Here is a 20,549-nt window from a genome sequence, read left to right on the forward strand (position 1 = left end):
CTGATTTAATCTGTACAGTGCTCACTCAAGTTTCAGTGTCTCAGAGGGAGGGAGGAAACCAATCCTGTCCCTATTTTTGCAGTTTTATGAGGAGTTGTATGCAGATGATCCCAAGAAGTATCAGTTGTACCGGATTTCCCTTTACAAGAGGATGATTGTATGTAGCTCACGTGAACCCTGTTTTCTGTTGTCTCGGTCGCTGTTTCTGAAGCACTAATGAAAAGCAGGCTGTCTCCTTTCTCCCTTTCAGAGGAAATGCCCCTGCAGAGAGCTTCACGATGCCAATTACTTCCTTCACTGCTTTTTTTGTTAGTCTTAGTGTCCTTTGTGTAATCTGTGTTTCTTTTTGATGCACAGTTTTGTTACTAATACGAGCCTTGCGCTGTGAGCAAAGCAGTTTCTTTTTGAATACTACTTATTACTGCCCTGGAGAAGAGGTACATGATGTAAAAGATGTTCAATTTGAAAAACTACTCTTTATTTTGAAACTTTGATACATTTAGATTCAGTTCAGAGAGGTAGGGGATTGATCATACAGGTCCTTACCAAGGTGAATATGAATGCCAGCAATCTAGTCATAGATTCAATTTATTCTTATTTTAATATTTTTCAGAGATTCACAATATGAAGAATGACATTGGTGATAATATTTTCACACTAATTAAAGGCAGTACCATATGTGAGCTTGAAAGAATATAATTTATGAGTTTCCAGATCTTAATGAGATATGAAATCTGTTAAGGCTGTTTAGAGGAACCATGGAAAAAACTCTATTTGTCCTCACATAGTGGTTGCTCTGAAATCACATCCCATCTCTGATACATTGAAAACAGTCTGTTGAACTCACATGTATCTTTTTTGTTAGTTTCAGGAGAAATTGATTTATCTGACAATAAGTATGTAGTGTTATTGGTAGGATTTCTGTTGTGAAACTGAGCAGTGCTCTGGATGTGAAGCATGGCCTCAATTCTGTTATCAGCAGGTCTGATTGCTCAAGTATATTGTATCAGCTTGTAAACTCTTTTACTACATGAATAAGGTTTGTGCCCATGCTGTGCTGTAATGTTTCAGTACTTCAGAAGAGGTGTAGTTTCCCAGATGATGTTTTTGATGCAGGGAGTTCACAATCCCTTATGTTTCTACCAGTGCCAAGAATAATCCTCCTGCTTAGGAGATTTTTCTTCCAAGCTGCTTTTCAACACTTAACCTGGAATGGCTTTCAGGTTGTTTGAGCTTGTGGTTTTGCTTTCTTTAGAATGACTTTCCCTTTTTTAATTACACAATTATTTTATTAATGTACTACAGCAGATATGTCACAGAACTATTCAAAGATAGGTTTCTGGGGAGTGTTCCTTTGAAGGACAAATAGAGTTTATTAAAAGAATAGGACTTATAGGTGCTAGATGTTAGGTACAGAATAAAAATGTGTAAGAAATCAGTTTCAGTGTAAGGAAATGTGATGACAGCAAGAAATGGTGTTTGGATGTTTGATTTGGTAAATTGGAGTGTAAGTTATGATCTTTCTAGGAATCTCTGTCATCCTCTGATAACATGGATAGATCTGAATAAGGAGTGAGTCTTAAAGACAGGAATAAATGCTGCAGAAATACAGGATAGCTCTTTAACAATAAAGAAAATAATTTCTGTGAGGCATTTGGAAGAGCAGGGAGGAAGCATTAGGGAGATGGGTTTGCAGCAAAATATCTTCTGCTCTATGAACTGACCTCATTCTGAGTGTCTGCAGAATCTACCTGCCTATGAGCTTTGCCTTTCTCATGCTGCATATAACTTAATAATATTTGCAATATTTGGCTTGTGTTATAGGCAGTGTACCAGCTTGCATCCCTCGGCCAGAGGATGGCACTTCTGTTCCGCTTTCCTCACTGCCTCGTAACTCTATGACAGCACTCTTCTTGTCTCTGTCACACGCTCCAGGACTGTCCCCATGTCTTAATCCTTCCCTTATTTGAATTCACAGGATTTAATGGAGCAGCTGGAAAAGCAGGACAAAACTGTTCGCAAGTTAAAGAAGCAGCTGAAAGTGTTTGCTAAGAAGATCGGTGAACTCGAAGGTACTTTTATATTTTGAGAGAAAGATCTTGGTTTACTTTGTGATCTGATTGTCATCCTACCCATCTGTTTTAGCACTTGTGAGGTTCTTCAGTAGCTATAGCCTTGGTTGATTGAAGAAACAGAATGAATGCTCAGACCTCTGTGTGTTCCTTTATGAACCTTGAGAAGATGAGAAAAGGAGATTGATGTTTCTCTGAAGGCAGAAAGTATTCAAACATAAAGGAAGGTTTCCTGCAGTGTTTGTGAACTCAAAGACAGTATCTGGTTTTGCCAAGAGAAAAGCAGTACTAAATAGGAACCAGGAAAAAATTAGTTACCTAGTTTTCCTTTGGATGTGAAGGTTAGTTACTCCAACTACGTATTTTTACAATATTGGTCAGTTACTTCTCTTAACAAGATCACAGTAATGTTCATACATAATACAGAGTGGGAAAATGCTCCTGAAAATATAGTTTGGTCTGTGTTTATTGCCTAATTAACTTAGAAAATCTGACTGGGATGGAGTTAACTTTCACCATAGCAGCCGGTGTGATGCTGTGGTTTGGATTTGAGTCCATAACAACACTGCTGGGAACACACTGGTGTTTTGGCTACTGCTGAGCAGAGCTGGACAGAGTCAAGGTTTCCTTTTTCCCCCACTCTGTCCCCTCAGTAAGCTGAGGTGGGAGGGCACAAGGGCACACAGCCAGGACAGCTGACCCAGGCTGGCCAAAGGAATATTCCATATACTGCACATCCTAATGTCAGGGACCACAGGAGGGGGTTTTGCACACAAGGTAGCTGCTGTTTTAGGCTGGCTGGACATCAATTCCCTCAGGGTGGGGTTTTATCATGAGTGATTGCCTCTGCTCTGCTTCCTGCCCCCCCCCCCAGCCCCTTTTCCTTCTCTTACTAAAACACTTTTTTCTCAACCAATGACTTTTCTCAGTTTTGCTCTTAATATTCTCTTCCCTGTCCTACTGAAGCCAGGACTTTCCTAAGAAATGTTACAGAAATGTCTCTGGCATGTATTGGTTTCCCTGGAAAATGTAATATTTCTTTCCATTCTCTCTTGAAGTGGGCCAGATGGAGAACATATCACCTGGACAAATCATTGATGAGCCTATCCGTCCAGTTAACATTCCACGGAAGGAAAAGGACTTCCAAGGGATGCTGGAATACAAGAAGGAGGATGAACAAAAACTTGTCAAGAATCTTATTTTAGGTAAGCATCTTTCTCATTTGTGGCCTTCTCTGCTTCCATACACTCTGGAAAAACGAATGATGAGAACCCAGAATTTGCATTAGGAAATGAATAGCTTATTTTGGTTTTGACAGTTTCTAAATGTGTATTGTAATCTAATTATCTTTCCTGATGAGTATAGTACATATTAACATGCCTGCATATTTTAACCAGGCACTTACATTTTCTTACTCTGTTCTTTTACCAAGAAAGTGGCCCTTAGTTTTGCTCTGAGTTTTCACTGGCCAAATATATATATATATTTATACATGTATATGCTAATAACTGGGAAGGTTGTAATTACCTCATATAACATCTTGCAATGACTTGACACTTAACAAGACAATGTGTGTTTGTTTTTCCCAAGAGCTGAAACCACGTGGGGTAGCTGTGAACCTGATTCCAGGACTCCCAGCATACATTTTGTTCATGTGTGTGCGCCATGCAGATTACCTCAATGATGACCAGAAAGTGCGGTCCTTGCTGACTTCCACTATCAATGGCATCAAAAAAGTCTTAAAGGTTAGTTAGTCTGCTTAGTTTAGAAAAAAAAATGTTAATTTAAAATTTGCTTTTGGTTTTTTGTTAGGAGAATGAGGAAAAAGGCTTTCAATGAATTGGCTCTGGGTTTGTCATGAGTGAACTGTCACTGAAGTGCCAAGAGTTGTGTTAAAAAAATAACAAATTACATTGCTGGCATTTTATCCCTATAGTAGCAGAGATGCATTGAATTAATGGGAAAAGAACTACCTTCTTTTTGTTTTGAATAGTCTCCCTCCTCTGAAGCTCAGCCCATAAAGTTTTGGATGTAGTCAGAGTTTGCAGAGTGAGTCTTTGTTTATCTTCTCCAGAGTGCTTAAATAAACAGTTTCATTTGCAGTTTTGGTTAACAGATTCCTCATTTGCTTCACCTACAGATTACACTGATGATAATATGTTATTGCCCAAAGTCTTTTCAAGAGCTGGTTGGGAGAGTTCAGCCCAGGTGTATCTTGAAGGCATTATTAAGACATGATTATGTTTTATGCTTACATGTTTTTTTATTTTTCAAATGAGAGAGATGTGTCAAAAGCCAAGCCTTTAATCAAACTAAAATTTTTGAAAAAATACTTAGTAAACAATCCTGCAGGAGCTTAGATATCCATAGGAAGTTTTTAACATTTTTAAGTAAAAGAAGTGCACACTGGAGCTCTAGAACTACTCAGCATATATTCATTCCTGGGTTCTGTGGTGAGAAGGGTTTGTTGTTTTGTTTCATTTTCCATTTCAGGCTGCCAAATTTGTTGTGATGTAAGTGGCATTCATCAAAACTGAATTGTTCCCTGCTCCTCCTGCTGGCTGTCTATCATTCCAGGGTTCCCCACTGGGCTCTTCACAAGACTCATTGGGTATTTTGGGAATACAGTCACATTCCCCTTTGGTTTCTGCCCAGAGCAATTAGGATGGGTCTGTAACACACAGAAAGATCATCCCTGTGGAGGAAATAATTCGTGAAAAATACGAAGGAAAAGAAGGAGGGTGCTAAATGGCACTTTGCCAAAATCCTTGCTTTCCTAATACATTACTGTAATACACAAAGTGTTGCAAAACTTCAGAATGAGGATCTACTAGAAAATGTATTTTAAGCATTTAATTGTGTATGTTGCATTCTATTTTATTTCTCCTGCCAGTCTTTGCTGAAGTGTGTTTGTTTTTATCCTCAGAAAAGAGGAGATGACTTTGAAACAGTGTCCTTCTGGCTGTCGAACACCTGCCGGTTTTTGCACTGTTTGAAGCAGTACAGTGGAGAAGAGGTAAGCAGTGCTCTTATCCTGGTTTCTCTTGCTTTCCAGCACTTTTGCCAGCACTGCTCTTTAACAAATCTTGTACAAAAGATCTAGTCATAGGCTACTAAAATGGCTAGAATTTTTGGAATGATGGTGACAGCAGCAGTGGAAAGCACAGGGATGCAAGATTTGAACCAGCCTCCCTTTGTTACAGGCTGGGACCCAGAGTCCAGATGACATTGGGCTCCCAAAAGGGCCAGCTCAGATTAAGCAGGAGGATCTGGCAGCTACCATTATGGTTTTTAGCAATGATTCACTGCACTCCCTATAAAAAAGGCCATATTAGGCCTTTTAGCCTTTAGTAGACCAGTTGATGTTTGGAGGCTGTGATATGCCCAATTCCTCTTTTGAGCTTAACTGGGCTTTTGACCATAGCTGGCCATGTGAAAATGCCCATGCTGGAGTGGGAGGGAGTCTTGCCTGCCAGAAAGCTGGCAGAGTTGTTCCTGTGTCACAGACCTGAAATTTTGAGTTAAGGAAGCAGATGCTGTGGGCATGATACTTGAAAAGCAAATCCTAGCATTGGCCTCAATCAAACAAAGATCCAAACTAAAATTTTGAGGGGCTGTGACTTAAGGTATTATTTGTCAGTTGCATGAAAGAAAATGCAAATACTGGGTTTATGTAATATTTCTACTGAAGCATTAATTTCTGTTATTTTATGAATGCAGGGGTTTATGAAGCATAATACACCTCGTCAAAATGAACACTGCCTCACTAATTTTGATTTAGCTGAATACAGACAAGTTCTGAGTGACTTGGCTATTCAGATCTACCAACAACTTGTCCGAGTGTTGGAAAATATTCTGCAACCAATGATTGGTAAGGCAAAGTTGAATTCCTTAAAATTCACAGCATAGTACCAAAATGAAAATTGTGATGGTGGTAGAAGGTGTATCTTGTATTTCTTCCTAAACAGTAGAGTTTCATTAGTAGTTCTTGTGGTGTTCTGTTCAGAGATGACAAGAACTATTCTGGACAGGTTGGATTAGAGGAAAAACTAAACTGTGACTGGTTCTTCTGGCAGTGCCAGAATAAATTGGTATACCTTATGCATGCTTGGCATAAATCAGGCATTTGCAGGAAGAAGCTGGCAGGACAATCTGATCTTTGTCACCCTGTCTGTTGGGAAATAACCCATGGAAAAATTAGGCTTTATTTACATGGGAACTCTTAATTGAAATTAATATGGGAAAAATGTTTAGTTGTTGCTATTGAGAGCAGTGAGGAGTTAAATCACAAGCAGTAATAAAGCTAACATTCATAGAGAGTTTTTTTTTTTTTTCCCATTAAGAATACTTTACATTTTCTGTTCAGACAGTGTTCCCACAGAAATTTTCATGATCCTTTCCAATCACAACATTTAAAAGAATGGAGCAGCTCTCAGTTTGCTGACTCCACTGCTCATATGACCCCAGGAGAAAAAAGTACTTTCCTGAGCTAGATTCAGACTGTTGTTTTAAACACACGTGCTGGAATCTGTGTCAAAACCTTGTTTGCTTAGAGTTTGCCAAACATAGTGGGACACAATTTCTGGAAATCATGGCAAACTGTGGCTAGCAGAATGCCCAGCCTGCTCTCTCTGCTTTGCTGTCTTGCCCAATATCCTTGTGTATCGGCAGTTTTGAGCCATTGCAATAATGGTGCCAACCAAATGCAGTTTCAGGAATGCTGGAGCACGAGACCATCCAGGGTGTGTCGGGGGTGAAGCCCACGGGGCTGCGCAAGAGAACGTCCAGCATTGCTGACGAGGGCACCTACACCTTGGACTCCATCATCAGGCAGCTCAACTCCTTCCACTCGGTCATGTGCCAGCATGGCATGGACCCTGAGCTCATCAAACAGGTGGTCAAGCAGATGTTCTACATCATTGGGGCTGTAACACTCAACAACCTCCTCCTGCGCAAGGACATGTGCTCCTGGAGCAAAGGGATGCAGATAAGGTGGGACAGCTTATCAGTTCTCTTCAGTGCATTTCTGGAAAGCTTATTGAACTCTTGACATTGCTGAATATCATTTTGGTGGAGTTGCAGATATCTGGAATATCTATTTTTCCACATGCAAAGAGGTGCAGATGGTGTTGAACTGATTTGGTGAAATTTGGCGAAAAACAGCTTAGTTGACTTTGACCAAATCCTACCTGACATTCAAGAAGATATGGTAGAAGCAAACCAAAAACTGTTTCATTATCAAGTGAGAATCAGGGCTGTAGGTGAAATGTTGGTAATTGCTTTCTCAGCTTTTAGAGAAGAATAGCAAACATATCTGCTGCTTTTTTTTGTATACTGGTGGTGCAGTGCATGTCTCTTTGCTGCATCCTGAGGTAAAGCCATCTGAATCATCTCCTGCATTTCACATCACTTGTTCAATGGATTTTACTGGCATATGTCAGGAAATTTAGTCCCTCAAGTTACATCCCAAAGCTTCACTGTACTTTAACATGGGCAAAATCTCACTTGCCTTTCTTTTTGTCACATTCATGCAATTCATAGGAACAGAAACAAACGGGAAAGACTAGTGGAAATCTTTGACCATAGTTTCTAACTGTTATGAAAGTCAAAGTCCCTGCCTTAACTGGAAGAAAACAGTGTGAAGACAAAATAACAAAACACATATAAGGACAGAGAAGCAGCCCTGGGAAAGAGAGATTGCACATGATTTCCATTTATCTCTAATCAAGCATTAATGTTCTTGATGCTCTTACCTCTTTGTGCAGATACAATGTGAGTCAACTGGAGGAATGGCTACGTGATAAAAATTTGATGAACAGTGGGGCTAAGGAAACCCTGGAACCCCTCATCCAGGCTGCGCAGTTGTTGCAAGTAAAAAAGAAAACAGATGAAGATGCAGAAGCCATATGTTCAATGTGCAATGCACTGACCACTGCCCAGGTGAGCAAATGCTCATTGTCTGTCCTGAGCAGCTCTCTGCTCTGTTGGTGTTTGCTATCTCTGCCAGCACCGCTGTCACACATGAATTGGGGGTTTCTTACTTTGTTTTGCTAAAACAGATTGAGTTGGAGGGGTGAGAAAAGGACCAGACCCTTTTGAGTCTGATGTTTGAGATAAGTTTTGAACAAATGAGAGGAAGCTCAATAGATTGTGCAGGGTGCAGTGCTGTGCAGTCTCTGTTTTTGGAAATCTTTAGAGAAAAGTCTTCATTGAAAGACATCTCTGTTCTCCAGACAGCTCTGCCTAGGGCAGCAGGAATTGATCTTCCTGCCATCAGGATTGGTATCCAGCCAAGCTGATGGACAATTCAAGCAGAGCTGTTGTCTGTGAGTCTGCAAACAAGAGTGTGAGGTTACTGTACCCATTAGCCTCAAAGGCTGGACCAAGTGGGTCTCAGTAAACAGACTCCTATTTATGAAAGCTCAGATTTTGTACAGATATGTTGCACTTCTTTTTCAAACCATGCTACATTTGCATAGAGCTTGACCAGGAATAAATGGACCCAAGCATCTTTGATGCTTACTGAAGAATTCTCACTAGGAAAAGGATGAATTTTCCCTATTTCTTTCACTGTTGTGTCAGCACTAGCAGTTGCATTAATAAAGCATATAATATGCATCAAAATATTATAAATTTTGATTTATAAATTCAAATTACTGCAAAATCACTTCGTTTTCTGCTGAATAAGAAGTTAGAATTCAATGTGCTGTGTTTTAACTTCTTAACAAAATGTTTGGAGTTTTTAATAAAGGAAATAGTAAAAAACAGATTTTTAATAGATTTTTCACCCATTTTGTTATTTAAAGTCTTTGTTATGTAATTCTTTTCTTTGGTGATTTTAGCCCTGTTTTTAGAGAAATAGCTCGCTCTCTTGAAAAACAGAGACATTGTAAGACTACAGGAGGTCATGACTACAGGGTAAAATTTAGGGTGAGAAATACATCGTGTTTTTGGGGTGGTAAGAACACAATCAGTTACTTCTCATGTGATTTTTCCATCATTTGGTATTTTCATTACCTATGTAGAAATTTTGGGTTTCTGCCTCCAAAGAGCATATGTTCTGAAGGAGGCAGTCATTTAACATAGCATTGAGCAGGATGATGGAATTCTGCATTAATGAATAAAGCAGGAAAATAACAGATACTTGAAAATAACTTTCTTTTTTTTAAATAGCTAATTTTAAAATTATATTATTAGTAATCACAGATGCATCTGTTGATTGATCAGTAACATGAACCTGAAAGTGATTTTTCTTCTTCACAGATTGTAAAAGTCCTGAATTTGTATACTCCAGTTAATGAGTTTGAAGAGAGAGTCTTGGTGTCATTTATACGTACAATACAGGTACGTCTATCTTTTCATCAAAAACCATTTGACTATTTCCAAGAAAACCTCTGATCAGCCAAAACTGTTTGCATCCTGAAATACATTCAGGAAAATAAAAACTGTAGTTTTTGGCTATCATAGTTTAACAGCGTTGAAAAGGTGATGTCAGCCTTAGAATTTGAGCAGTGAGAAGGTCCTGCCTCCAGACTTAGATGAAAGTGTTGGTTTCCCTGTCACTGTGTATGAGGTTTTCAGGTGAGAGCTTTTTGCGCTTATTCATCTTTGTGTATGTAAGCTCACTTGTGTGACAACTTTTCAAGCACTTAGATTTAGATATGCAGATTTACCCAGACCTGTGTCTGTATGTGAAGTTCTGTGCTTTGAAATTTGAGGTCCATATCCATACAAATTTCTTAATTTACCCCTTCTATTTTTGTATATATATTGATGAAAGTGATAGGTTTTGAAAACCCCAAAGAGAAGCAGCCAGTAGAGCAAAACTAAAGAAACAAATGTGAGCTTTCTGATCTGTTAGAAATTGAATTACAGTATAGCAAGATGAGGGAATTTGGGAAGATAGAACTGAGATAAAGCAGTAATGAAAAGATGGTTACCAGATACTGGACAAAGTCTTCCTTTTTCAGGGAATCTAGGTATTCCCAGATTGCACTGTAAGGGGGAGATGTGCAGAAGTGAAGCAGATCACAGTAACTACAGTTTGAAGTCCTAGTTGGTGTACAGATCAGCTTTGTAAGGTGGTTCTTACCTGTCAGCTGGCTAAATGTCATCACTTTCTTATCTCTTCAGGTGCGTCTGCGGGACAGGAAGGACTCTCCTCAGTTGCTCATGGATGCCAAACACATCTTCCCTGTTACTTTCCCCTTCAATCCATCCTCTCTGGCTTTAGAAACCATTCAGATCCCAGCCAGCTTGGGCCTGGGCTTCATATCACGTGTGTGATCCCCGGGATGTCCCGTCAGTGTTAGATGGAGAACCAGTTGCCTGATGTCTGTACCTGTTCAAACATAGTGAGCCACTAAACCCACGTTTTTCTGAACAAAAGCCTGTCTAAGCCCAGGTGTGTAGTTGAGGTAGCTGGGAACTGCACAGCAGCACCAGAGGCTGAAGGCTCATAGAAAGATGTGCATTTGTGCTCATTGGTCACTGCATTGATGAGGACATCACTGATTTGTACGTGTCCTGAGTATGGAAATCGGGCTTGGACAAAAATTGTGTCTTCAGCTGTCTAGAGACATTTTTAGATCTTTAGTAACATATTTAAATAGTGTAAATTAAAATCCGTATGTAATCTTCTCATAGGTGGGGACCAATAGGGACAGTCACAGTCCTGGACTTGGAAGACTTGAAAGTAAGGCATTTTGTAGTAGAATACACAGTCGTGTGGGAGCCTGTTACATTGAATTTGTAAAAACGGAATGAAAAAACACAAACTGGCAATATATAAAGTTATTTCTTAAACCACTTCCTCATTTATGTCAGTTTGACATAAATTGTAGTGATAAGTCCTATAGCTCACTATATGCTCTAACTTAGGTGTTTATTTGTTAGAACTGTGGTTTACCAAGCAAACTAAATCGCTGCTGCATATTCTGTTGTTTTAAATGTATGACAGTATCATACTAAGCACTAAAAATAAGACACTTCATTTTTTTGTTGTCAACCTTATTTACAGTCTGTTGGAGTCTGTTATTTTAACTGGAATTTTGCACATTGTATCAAGTAACACCTGTAGAGGAAAATGGTAACTAAGCACAAGTAGCACACTGGAAATTACACGTTTAGTTATTTTTAAAAGTAGTTAGCTAAAAATACAGAATCTTGAAGCAAACGATCAGAAGTCAATAATGATTTTAGTATTTATTTAGGTTATAGAGTCTGTCTAATGTTGTTCTTGGTTTGTAGACCCCAGAGATGACAATGTGTATTTTAAGTATAATCTCTTGGTTTTATGCCACTTAAAAAAAAATAATAACAACAGAGAAAATTCTTCTTTGACACTGGAATATGAGAGGAAAAACTTTAATTGAAAATTTCTACAGTAGCCCTAGGCTCTCATTCTTAGAAAGGTTGACTAACAAGAAAGTTAAGTAGGTTTTGACTATGATGCTGTCACTTGACTATGATTCATGCTGATTTAATGGTTGGAAATCAGAGTGCATAATGAGAAACCGAGTTATTTTGAATGTTGCACATTTTACTGGAAAGATTTCTCTGTCTCACACATCTTGGATCTGCTATATAAAACTCAGATTTCACAATGTGAGGCATATTGGAGCGTGGAGGCCTCGTGTAAGGTTCCAGTTCTGTGGTGGATGGCTCAAACATAGATGTAAAAATAAAGCCACACACGTTGCTCAGTTGCATTGTGCAATATTTTTAATGTATTATAATAATCTGCATCTTAGTGTTAACATTAATTTATTTTACAATATTGATAAATAACCTGGAGGTACACTATTAGACTGTTTGGTGCTCCTCTGTTTGCCTGCAAATTCACAGAGAAAAGATTTGCTGTTGAGCAGACTGAAACATTTCAGTTTTGTTTTACTTGAAAGGCAGACGTGCTGTTTGTATGGTTGCTCAAATTGGAAATAAAGACAACATAAATTTTCTCAGAATCATTTGAAGATGCTCCTGTCATCTTGTATTCAAATGTCCCATATTACATTTGATGGATCATGCCAGTACTTCCAGGAATTTATACTGCATTGTGAAAGGGTTCTGAATGATCTTTGCTAAATGATTGAGGTTCTCCTCTGCACCAAATATCAAACACTCCTTTTTCAAAGGTTACTTGATTTCTGAGGTTCTGGCTGCTGTGAAGTGGCTGCAAATAAGGTGTAAGGTCGTTTTCAGACTGTCAGGTACTGTACTCGTGAGAATGTAATGGCAAGGCCTTCGCATCCAGTAACAGGGTTAGGAAAGAAAACACTGAGAACATGCTGACCTCCCAATTTTTTTCCTCCTATTGAAAAACAAACAATTGGCATTACAGTATGTTCATACTGTAGATCAGGAAATGTATCCACTACTTAAGCGTTAGTGTTGAAAATCTATGCCTCAATGTATTTTTGTTTATTTTTGAAGTTTGTTTACCTGTAAAAAGCCTTATTGTATCGTTTCCTTAAAAAAAAAAGTAGTGTCTGGTAATTTATAGGTGTCATCCTTAAACTCAGTGGTTGGACTGGTATTACTTTTATATCACATTAAAAGTATATGCTGCTTGACATGTTTTAAAGGAAAATATTTTTGAGTTGGAATAGATGTGTAGTTGGTAATTCATCTAACATTTTACATGGCAGTATTTTACATGCACTTTTCAGAAGTAAAATTTTAGTGTGAGTGTATAATATAACTTTCACCTTAGGACTAAAATCTCTTTAACCATGGAATATAATGCAGAATTATTTTAAAAACCTTTTTTTTTCCTTTGAATCATTGTTATGCTCTTTTAATGTGGACATATCTTTTATATTTTAATTTATTATCTATGGAGATGATAGATTTTATCAGATGCTGGAAAAATACTTGTCAAGGACCCCTTAGAAATATATACAGTTATTCTACAGATTTTGCACAATAATTACCTCATTCAGTTTGGTGTATTTTTATTCCAGTGATCATTTTATTCTGATGTTTAGGACACAGTCTTCTATCCAAATTTTGAAAATAGCTTCTCACACTTCAAACTGGGATGGAACATAAAAGTGCTTAAGTCAGTTAACTGAAATTAATCTATTATAGGAAAAAGTAGCATCAGCTTCATTGAAAGTGGATTGATATCCAGCAACATTTGTTCCCAACTTGGAAACACCAGCAATTGCAATTTGAAGGTCTGTATGTAATTTGTGATTTAAACTGAACACATTTCAAATGCCATACTAAAACTATGAGTAAACACTTGGGTTTTTTAATATGCTGATACTTCATGCGATGAGAAAAGCCTTTAAACATAGGTTTTCACTTGATGCCACTACAGTACATAGATGAAAAACAAAACATTGTCAGAATTACCTGAGCTCTGATCTGTTGTAGTGTCTGATGTGGTACTTAGTAAATGTATGCATCATAAAAACTGTAGCCTAATAGCTATCACTGGAAAATGTCCAAATAAAAGTACAACTGTACAGTTTGTTTCAGGGTGTTTTTGGTTGGTTGGTGGCTCATGAGCTGTGTGCTGGCATAGACCCCAGATGGTCACAGGGTTCCCTCTGCCTCCATGGCAGGCTCGGTGTTGACTGCCAAGGGAGTTGGTTAAAATCTGAGGATGTGTAAATACACACCCAGATAGCAGCAGTGTGCCATAAACTGCTGTGCTCATGGGAGAATGCTTTGTTCAACATAACCCAGTTCTGGTTAGGGTGTTTTGTCATCTAATATTAACTGTTCCTGAAATAAAATGTGAGTAACTGCACTAACACATTCCCTTGTGTGCTACGGAAGCTCCTCGTGTCAGGCGGGGAGGGCTGGTGGGTCTTGGCATGTATCCACCTGCTCAAACACTGCACTGTGGTTATCCAAGTCTTCTTCCTCATAAAGGACATTCAACTGTAGCACCTGTCAGTGCTTTAAACCTACTAAATCCACTCAGTGTTGTTAATTTTTATGTTATTCTGAGCTTGTCATAGAAATTCCTTTACGGCGCTTTGTAGACAGTGATTAATGTTTGTGTTGGTTTTCTCCGCTGGGTCAGGGCTGCTCCGCGGGGCCCCTCTGGCAGCCGCTGTGTCCATCCCTCGGGTCCCTAAAGGTGTGTCCGGGGCGTGCCAGGACGGTGAGTGGGAGAACGGACAGAGCCGGGATCCTGCTGCCCGTGCGGGCTGGCGGGCAGGGCCGGGGCCGGGCGGGGAGCGCCGAGCGGGGCAGGGCCGCTCCCCACGCCCCGGGGCGGGGGCCGGGCCGGGCCGCGGCACCTGCGGGACCGGGCAGCCGCGGCTGTGCCCCGATGGCGCTGGCCGAGCTCTACACGCAGGTGAGCGGGGCTGGGGAACGGCCCAGGGCACGGGGCTGTGAGGGCTCCGCGGGAGCCGGGCTGGGAAGGGCCCAGGGCAGGGGGCCGTGCGGGCTCCGGCGGAGCCGGGCTGGGAAGGGCCCAGGGCAAGGGGCCCGCAAGGGACCGTGCGGACTCCGCGGGAGCGGGGCTGGGGCTGGGAAAGGGCCCAGGGAAAGGGGCTGAGGCTGGGGATGGGCTCAGGGCAAGGGGCCGTGCGGGCTCTGCCGGAGCGGGAATGGGCAAGGGCCGAGGGCAAGGGGCCGAGCCGGAGCGCTTGGTGCCCGCGGGCGGTGGGCACAGCGCGGAGCCGCCCGTGCGGGACACCGCAGCACAGGGGAGACACTTCTTTTTGAGAGAAACACTCCTTTAGTGAAAATCTCGGCCTCTGGCTGCCGGTCTCGCTGTTCCAGCCAGCGATTAGGCGGCGTGGAGGTTTAACTGCCCTTCGCTGGGCGCTCAGGCTCGGAGCGCCGCTCTTTCTGTTGGGCAAATATTGAATGTGTGCGGCAGAGCTTGGCCCTAAAGCAAAGATTCTTCCTCCTTATTGCGCCCGCTGAAACTTTTGCACAACTTTTCCCTCTTCTCCTGTAGTCACCGGAGTGTTGTGACGTATCGTTTGTTTGCTTAGCTTTAAATAACACACCAGCAGGGGTATGTTGGTGATTTAGTGAGCTTGTCCCTTATCTGCTGCTGCCATGGGGCTGCAGGGCTGGTGGGTCCCGCTGCCGCTGCCGCGCTCGGAGCCGCTGGGAGAAGGAGCGCGGTTCTTTTCCCCAGGAATGCTGGACAGGTGAAGGGGGGAAGGAGTGCGGGTGTAACCTGACACGGAAATGAGCAAACTCCCGTCTGTTTACCTGCGAGGCAGGGTTTGGAGACAGCCAGCTCTCTAGGCTGGGTGCATTTGCCAATGGAGGCTCCTGCGACTCCAGGGGCCTTTCCTGAAGAATCAGTGCTTTTATCACATTCTCCTCCCTCCCTTTCTCGTCCTTGACCTAGTGCAGTTCATTTTCTTGCATGGGAAAACACTGTGTGCCCCTGAGGCTGTTTGGTGGTGATATTCTAACTCCCAAAGAATAACAGCAAACAAAGAATTCAATTTAACAATCATTATCTGTAAGCCAGGAGAAGATCAGCATAGTGTGGGAATGATACAATTAACAATTTATAGTTGGATAAACATAGAAAACTCAAATGTAAAGCTGATTTAGCCATGTCTTTCATGTGGCTATTAAATAGATACTTGAGGAGCTGAGCCTTTGTCCCCTTGGTCAGATAGCTGAAAACATTGCCATTACAGTTGTTCGGGGTTGTTTAGAAAATGTCTTTGTGAATTTGGATATTGTGTGAAAAATGCCATCACGCTGAAAGCATCAGCCAGGAGGTGCCATGGAAGCAGCTGAGGTTTCCATGGTTGTTCATCCCCTCATGAGCACCAGGGTGGTGTGTGGCTCACTAGAAAGGTCAATGTCTGTCCTTAGAGATACTGAAACCTCAGCTGAGCAGCATAGGGTAACTCACAGTACATTCTTGTGCAAGTCCCTCCTACCCTAAATTGTTTGGTGGTGATCCTTGATGGTTAGAATTAAAGCAGCTACAGCTGTGCAGTGCAGCTGGCAGGGACCTCTGCAGGCACCCACCATGGTTCAGGGGGGTTCTTGGGGCAGAGACACTCATGTTCTGGGGATCTGCTGGAGCTTCCAAGGCTCCTTCCAAACTGGAGGAGAAAAAAGTAGTTTGTGGCAAAACCAACAGTTGTGGCACCAAAAGGAAAGGGAATACAAGTCCCCAAGGGATCTGTGGGTCTGCTCACACTCCATGAAATGCTGACTTAATGTTAATTTTTCAGGTAAGCAGCTGCAGCAGTTCTCACAGGTTTATTTAAACAGCTTGTTTCAACTGACCATGAATATAGCTAGGGTGAGGGAATTCAGGGAAGGGTTCTGTCTATCAAAACAGAAGGATGCTGGAAGGGTATATATTGTAGTTTCTTGTGTTAGTAGGGACAACAATGTCATTTTGTCAAACCCTGTCAGGATGAGAAGGACGCACTCCACATCACTAAAGTAATTCCTGACTCCTGAGGTTTCCAGCTGTGTTATATCTTTTAAGGAATGTTGTTTCCCATAGCTTCTCAGGCAGAGCATTTAAAGAAGTTGCTTTTGCTTCTGCATTTAACTTCAGCACAGGAGAACTAAATGGTTCAAACAGCATAACTTACATTCGAATATTTTTTTCAAATATCTATGCTTCAGTGAATTACAGATACCTTGCTGAGATGGAGCTAAACTATGCCAGTTGATTGCTTGTAAAGAAAGAAACCAGCCAGTAGTCTTTGAAGTTTGTCCTAGAGCAGGGAAAGATGTTTGGAGGTTGCACTTCAGTCCTATTAAAAGAAAGTGAACTGTGCAGTCTTTCCTGGGTATGACAATGTGCCTCTGGCAGAATGCATTCTGAGTTCAGTGTCCTGTACTTGAATTCAGGGAAGTGATTGTCCATACCTGATTGTCTGAATTCTGGTAATGAGATGCTTGCTCTGGTACTTGCTTATTTGAACCCTCCTAGAAACAGGGTCTCCCCTTTAAGTGTGTTTTATTCTTTGTTCATTTTTAGAGGATTTGAAGAGCCTGGCAACAGTCTGGCCCTCGCTCACCTTCCTGCATGCTCTGTTCTGCAGACTCTGCTCCGAACAGGAGCAGAATATGCATGTCTGAAATTAATGAGTCTGCTTTCTTTTTGTATTCTTTCATGAAAAATAACAAATCCACAAAAAATATATCCTGCTGTACAGAGCAGGATATTTTGGGGATCCAGAAGTCCTGGAATGGGGTTGCACTTGATGATTGAAAGGTATTTTTTGATGCTAGCCTGGCATTGTGGTAATAGCTAAGCTAACTATTGTCTTGTTTTTCTGTTACAGTACAATAGGGTTTGGATCCCTGATAATGAAGAAGTTTGGCAGTCTGCAGAAATAACAAAAAACTACAAAGCTGGAGACATTTTTCTCCATGTGCAATTAGAAGATGGAACTGTAAGGAGAAAAGTCTAACTTATTGTGGGATTTGCTGAGATATGTTTATGCAGAAACATAGCACTCACCACCCTGGAATCTAAATAGCACATACACATTTCCCTTTTTCATCATATTGAAATTGGTACAGCACACACCTGCTGCCCAAAATCTGAGGAGTGCAATTCCACTGCCTGTATACATGAGCATGGAGAGCATACCTCAGAGGCTGCATTGGAGACAAGCCCTGAAACTCGTCCTAAACTGAAGTGAACATCAGAAAGTGCAGGACAGGCATAGTTCACTCTCACAGAGCCAGCTTTTTGCGCTTTTAGCTGGTTTGTGTAAGATTGTTAATGATAGTATCCAAGTTCTTTACAGATTTAATACTTTGAAAGCATTTCTGTATTTCTGCATTCCTGTTCCATAATGATAAATATTAAAGGATTTGTTGAAGGAAACAGAACTGAGTTTTAAACTTTCTGTAAAGAAAACTGAGGTGTTGCAAGTAATGACAGTTACAGAGCTGACTTGAGTTCTGACCAGGTCTTTACTTTCATTCATTTGCAGCTGATCTGTTATTCTCATCTGTACTTGAAATATGCCTGTTTTTAGAGAGCTAAACATGTCAAATTTTTACAGATTTCAATACAAAATATTATAAATAAAGAGAATGAGGCTTTCTTTTTCATAAGCAACAAACACCTCCAGTTCTCCCTAGCTGAGTGGGATATATGGAACAATGAAATAGAAGATCAGACAGGGCTGCATCCACTCTATAACTTCATGTAAAGGTAGAAGATTTGTATTTACGCAAACATAATGCATTTTATGACATTTCAAGTATTTTTTGTTGACAGGAGCTGAGTTACCCTGTTGATCCAGCTGCTTTGCCACCACTACGAAATCCTGACATACTTGTTGGTGAAAATGATCTCACTGCACTCAGTTACCTGCATGAACCTGCTGTTCTACACAACCTTAAAATTCGTTTTGTGGAATCTAAACTTATCTACACATATAGTGGTAAGCTATGTGAAATGAAGAGTTTTTAAAAAATCTTTTTTAAAAAGTATTAATCTTGATTCAGTTTGCAACATGATGTGTGTAAAGCTTTCCTGAAGTGTATTTTAACTCGTGTTAACTGGTTTTATGTGTGAGTATAGACTTCTTTATTCATCAGCACATTCTACCCAGAAAATATTGCTACTTTGTATTATTTCAACTGCCAAAACCAGGCATTTCATATAAGTAACCTGTGTTTTATTTTTGTTTTGTACGCTTGGTTGCAGGGATAATTCTGGTTGCAATAAACCCTTATAAGCAGCTGCCAATATATGGAGATGCCATTATCCATGCTTACAGTGGGCAAAACATGGGCGACATGGATCCACACATATTTGCTGTGGCAGAAGAAGCATACAAGCAAATGGCAAGGTTCAGTATGTTATTTAATGTCCATAAATAACTCTTGAAGTCTAGTGGCAGTGTTAATTGTCATTTAATTTTACTGTGTGTGTGCCCCTGCTATTAGGAATACCTTTGAATATAGCTTAATTAGAGCTTAATTAGAGGAGAAGGAATTCCTTAACCAGCTGAGGAATTTCTAGAATCAAATCTATTTTCATTCTTGATGAGGGGTAAAACTTAGTGAATAGCAATGACATCAACCTAGAGGTTACAGCTGAGGAGGAGAAAGAGAGGAATAGATACAAGATGGAACTGGTGTATGAGACTTGGGCCCAGCTGTGATTTCAAACGTTGCTTCATGTGTGTAATTCCTACTTTTGTACGTGCCCTTTAGACATGTCTGACATAAACTGCCTGATTATTTGGTTTCAGAAATAACAAAAATCAGTCCATTATAGTCAGTGGAGAATCAGGAGCTGGAAAGACTGTGTCTGCAAGGTACACCATGAGATACTTTGCCACTGTGAGTAAGTCAAGCAGCAATGCTGATGTGGAGGATAAAGTATTGGCATCCAATCCAATAACCGAGGTAAGTTTGGGGGAATGTCTGTCAAGTCTGTACTCATCAAGGGAAGAGTTCTGAGAGGTTCTGGGAAATTTTGTTTGAAATATTCAGGGGTGCTTCATCTGTCCAAATTGGGTACTTAAATTTGAATTTCAGCCTCTGATTGTTACTGATGGAAAGAGGTGGTCAGCCTCAGGAACACCTGGTCCTGTCTGATTTACCAGTGGCCCTTTGGAGGTGCTAGTTTGCCTAATTAGATGATGATGTAACAAATTGAACAAGTTGATTGGTTTTATTACTTGGACCCTTATGCTGGAAAAGTATACTTTGTCTAATTTTCAGTTTATGTAGCATTTTAGTATTTGACTTGAGGCTTGTCTTCAATTTTAGGCCTCAAAATAAGTAACACAGTTCAGTGCTTGAACAGAGATTGATCCCTGAGCACCTTTGATTTTAGAAACTTGTGGTTGACTCAAGTTTTGACAAAGTTATTCTTATGAGAGATGTGAGTAAAGCAAATTGTAAAAGTTTATAATTTTTGTAGGCTGTGGGCAATGCAAAAACCACACGGAATGATAACAGCAGTCGATTTGGGAAATACACTGAAATCAGTTTTGATCGGAGTTACCAAATCATTGGAGCTAACATGAGAACATACCTGCTTGAGAAATCCAGAGTTGTATTTCAGGTGGGTAAAATAGTCAATGTCAATATATTGACTATATATTTATCAATATATCAATATATATCAATATTTATATATATATAAATATATCAATATATATCAATGCACTGATGCACTATACCAGTTCTATATAGAAAATATTATGTGAAGTTCTGAAGTGTATCCAATCAGCATTTGATTTATTTTTTAACAGAAGCTAATATTATGTATGATTAATTACTTTATTCCATGTTCTTCCTTATGTAAAGTGAAGAATGCTGCTCAGAGACAATTCCCTGAAAAATGCAAGAAATATTTGAGAAATCTGTAACTTGTGGTTACAACAGTAACAGAGACCAATTGTATCTGGAAAGGAACAGCATATACAGGGCAGAGAGAGTCTGAGTGAAAAAATGGCTGAAAATTTATAAGGCCAAGGCTTATTTTATGTGACTCACTTCAGTGTCATGGCTTATGATAATATACTAAAG

At 40.3% G+C, this 20,549-nt stretch overlaps 2 protein-coding genes across 4 annotated transcripts in view; both read left to right on the plus strand.

Moving 5' to 3' along the window:
- Positions 1 to 13,546, plus strand: part of MYO5A (myosin VA) — a 97,828-nt gene extending 84,282 nt beyond the window's left edge. For 2 of the 3 annotated variants that reach the window (XM_058033859.1, XM_058033860.1), the window contains exons 31-39: positions 1,979 to 2,072; positions 3,131 to 3,277; positions 3,663 to 3,817; positions 4,999 to 5,088; positions 5,793 to 5,943; positions 6,782 to 7,064; positions 7,838 to 8,012; positions 9,336 to 9,416; positions 10,206 to 13,546. In XM_058033859.1, the coding sequence (XP_057889842.1) occupies positions 1,979 to 2,072; positions 3,131 to 3,277; positions 3,663 to 3,817; positions 4,999 to 5,088; positions 5,793 to 5,943; positions 6,782 to 7,064; positions 7,838 to 8,012; positions 9,336 to 9,416; positions 10,206 to 10,358 (1,329 nt within the window). In that variant the 3' untranslated portion in view covers positions 10,359 to 13,546. Of the gene's footprint in view, positions 1 to 82; positions 158 to 1,978; positions 2,073 to 3,130; positions 3,278 to 3,662; positions 3,818 to 4,998; positions 5,089 to 5,792; positions 5,944 to 6,781; positions 7,065 to 7,837; positions 8,013 to 9,335; positions 9,417 to 10,205 lie in introns of all 3 variants that reach the window. The other variant, XM_058033861.1, reaches the window with a different exon arrangement.
- Positions 13,547 to 14,364: 818 nt separating this feature from the next.
- The window catches only part of MYO5C (myosin VC), a 33,651-nt gene continuing 27,466 nt past the window's right edge, over positions 14,365 to 20,549 (plus strand). The window contains exons 1-6 of the mRNA XM_058033180.1: positions 14,365 to 14,391; positions 17,330 to 17,440; positions 18,280 to 18,445; positions 18,712 to 18,856; positions 19,262 to 19,418; positions 19,939 to 20,082. Of these exons, the coding sequence (XP_057889163.1) occupies positions 14,365 to 14,391; positions 17,330 to 17,440; positions 18,280 to 18,445; positions 18,712 to 18,856; positions 19,262 to 19,418; positions 19,939 to 20,082 (750 nt within the window). The remainder of the gene's footprint in view (positions 14,392 to 17,329; positions 17,441 to 18,279; positions 18,446 to 18,711; positions 18,857 to 19,261; positions 19,419 to 19,938; positions 20,083 to 20,549) is intronic.

The sequence above is a fragment of the Melospiza georgiana genome, chromosome 13, assembly GCF_028018845.1.
Source record: "Melospiza georgiana isolate bMelGeo1 chromosome 13, bMelGeo1.pri, whole genome shotgun sequence".
Classification (NCBI taxonomy): Eukaryota; Metazoa; Chordata; class Aves; order Passeriformes; family Passerellidae; genus Melospiza; species Melospiza georgiana.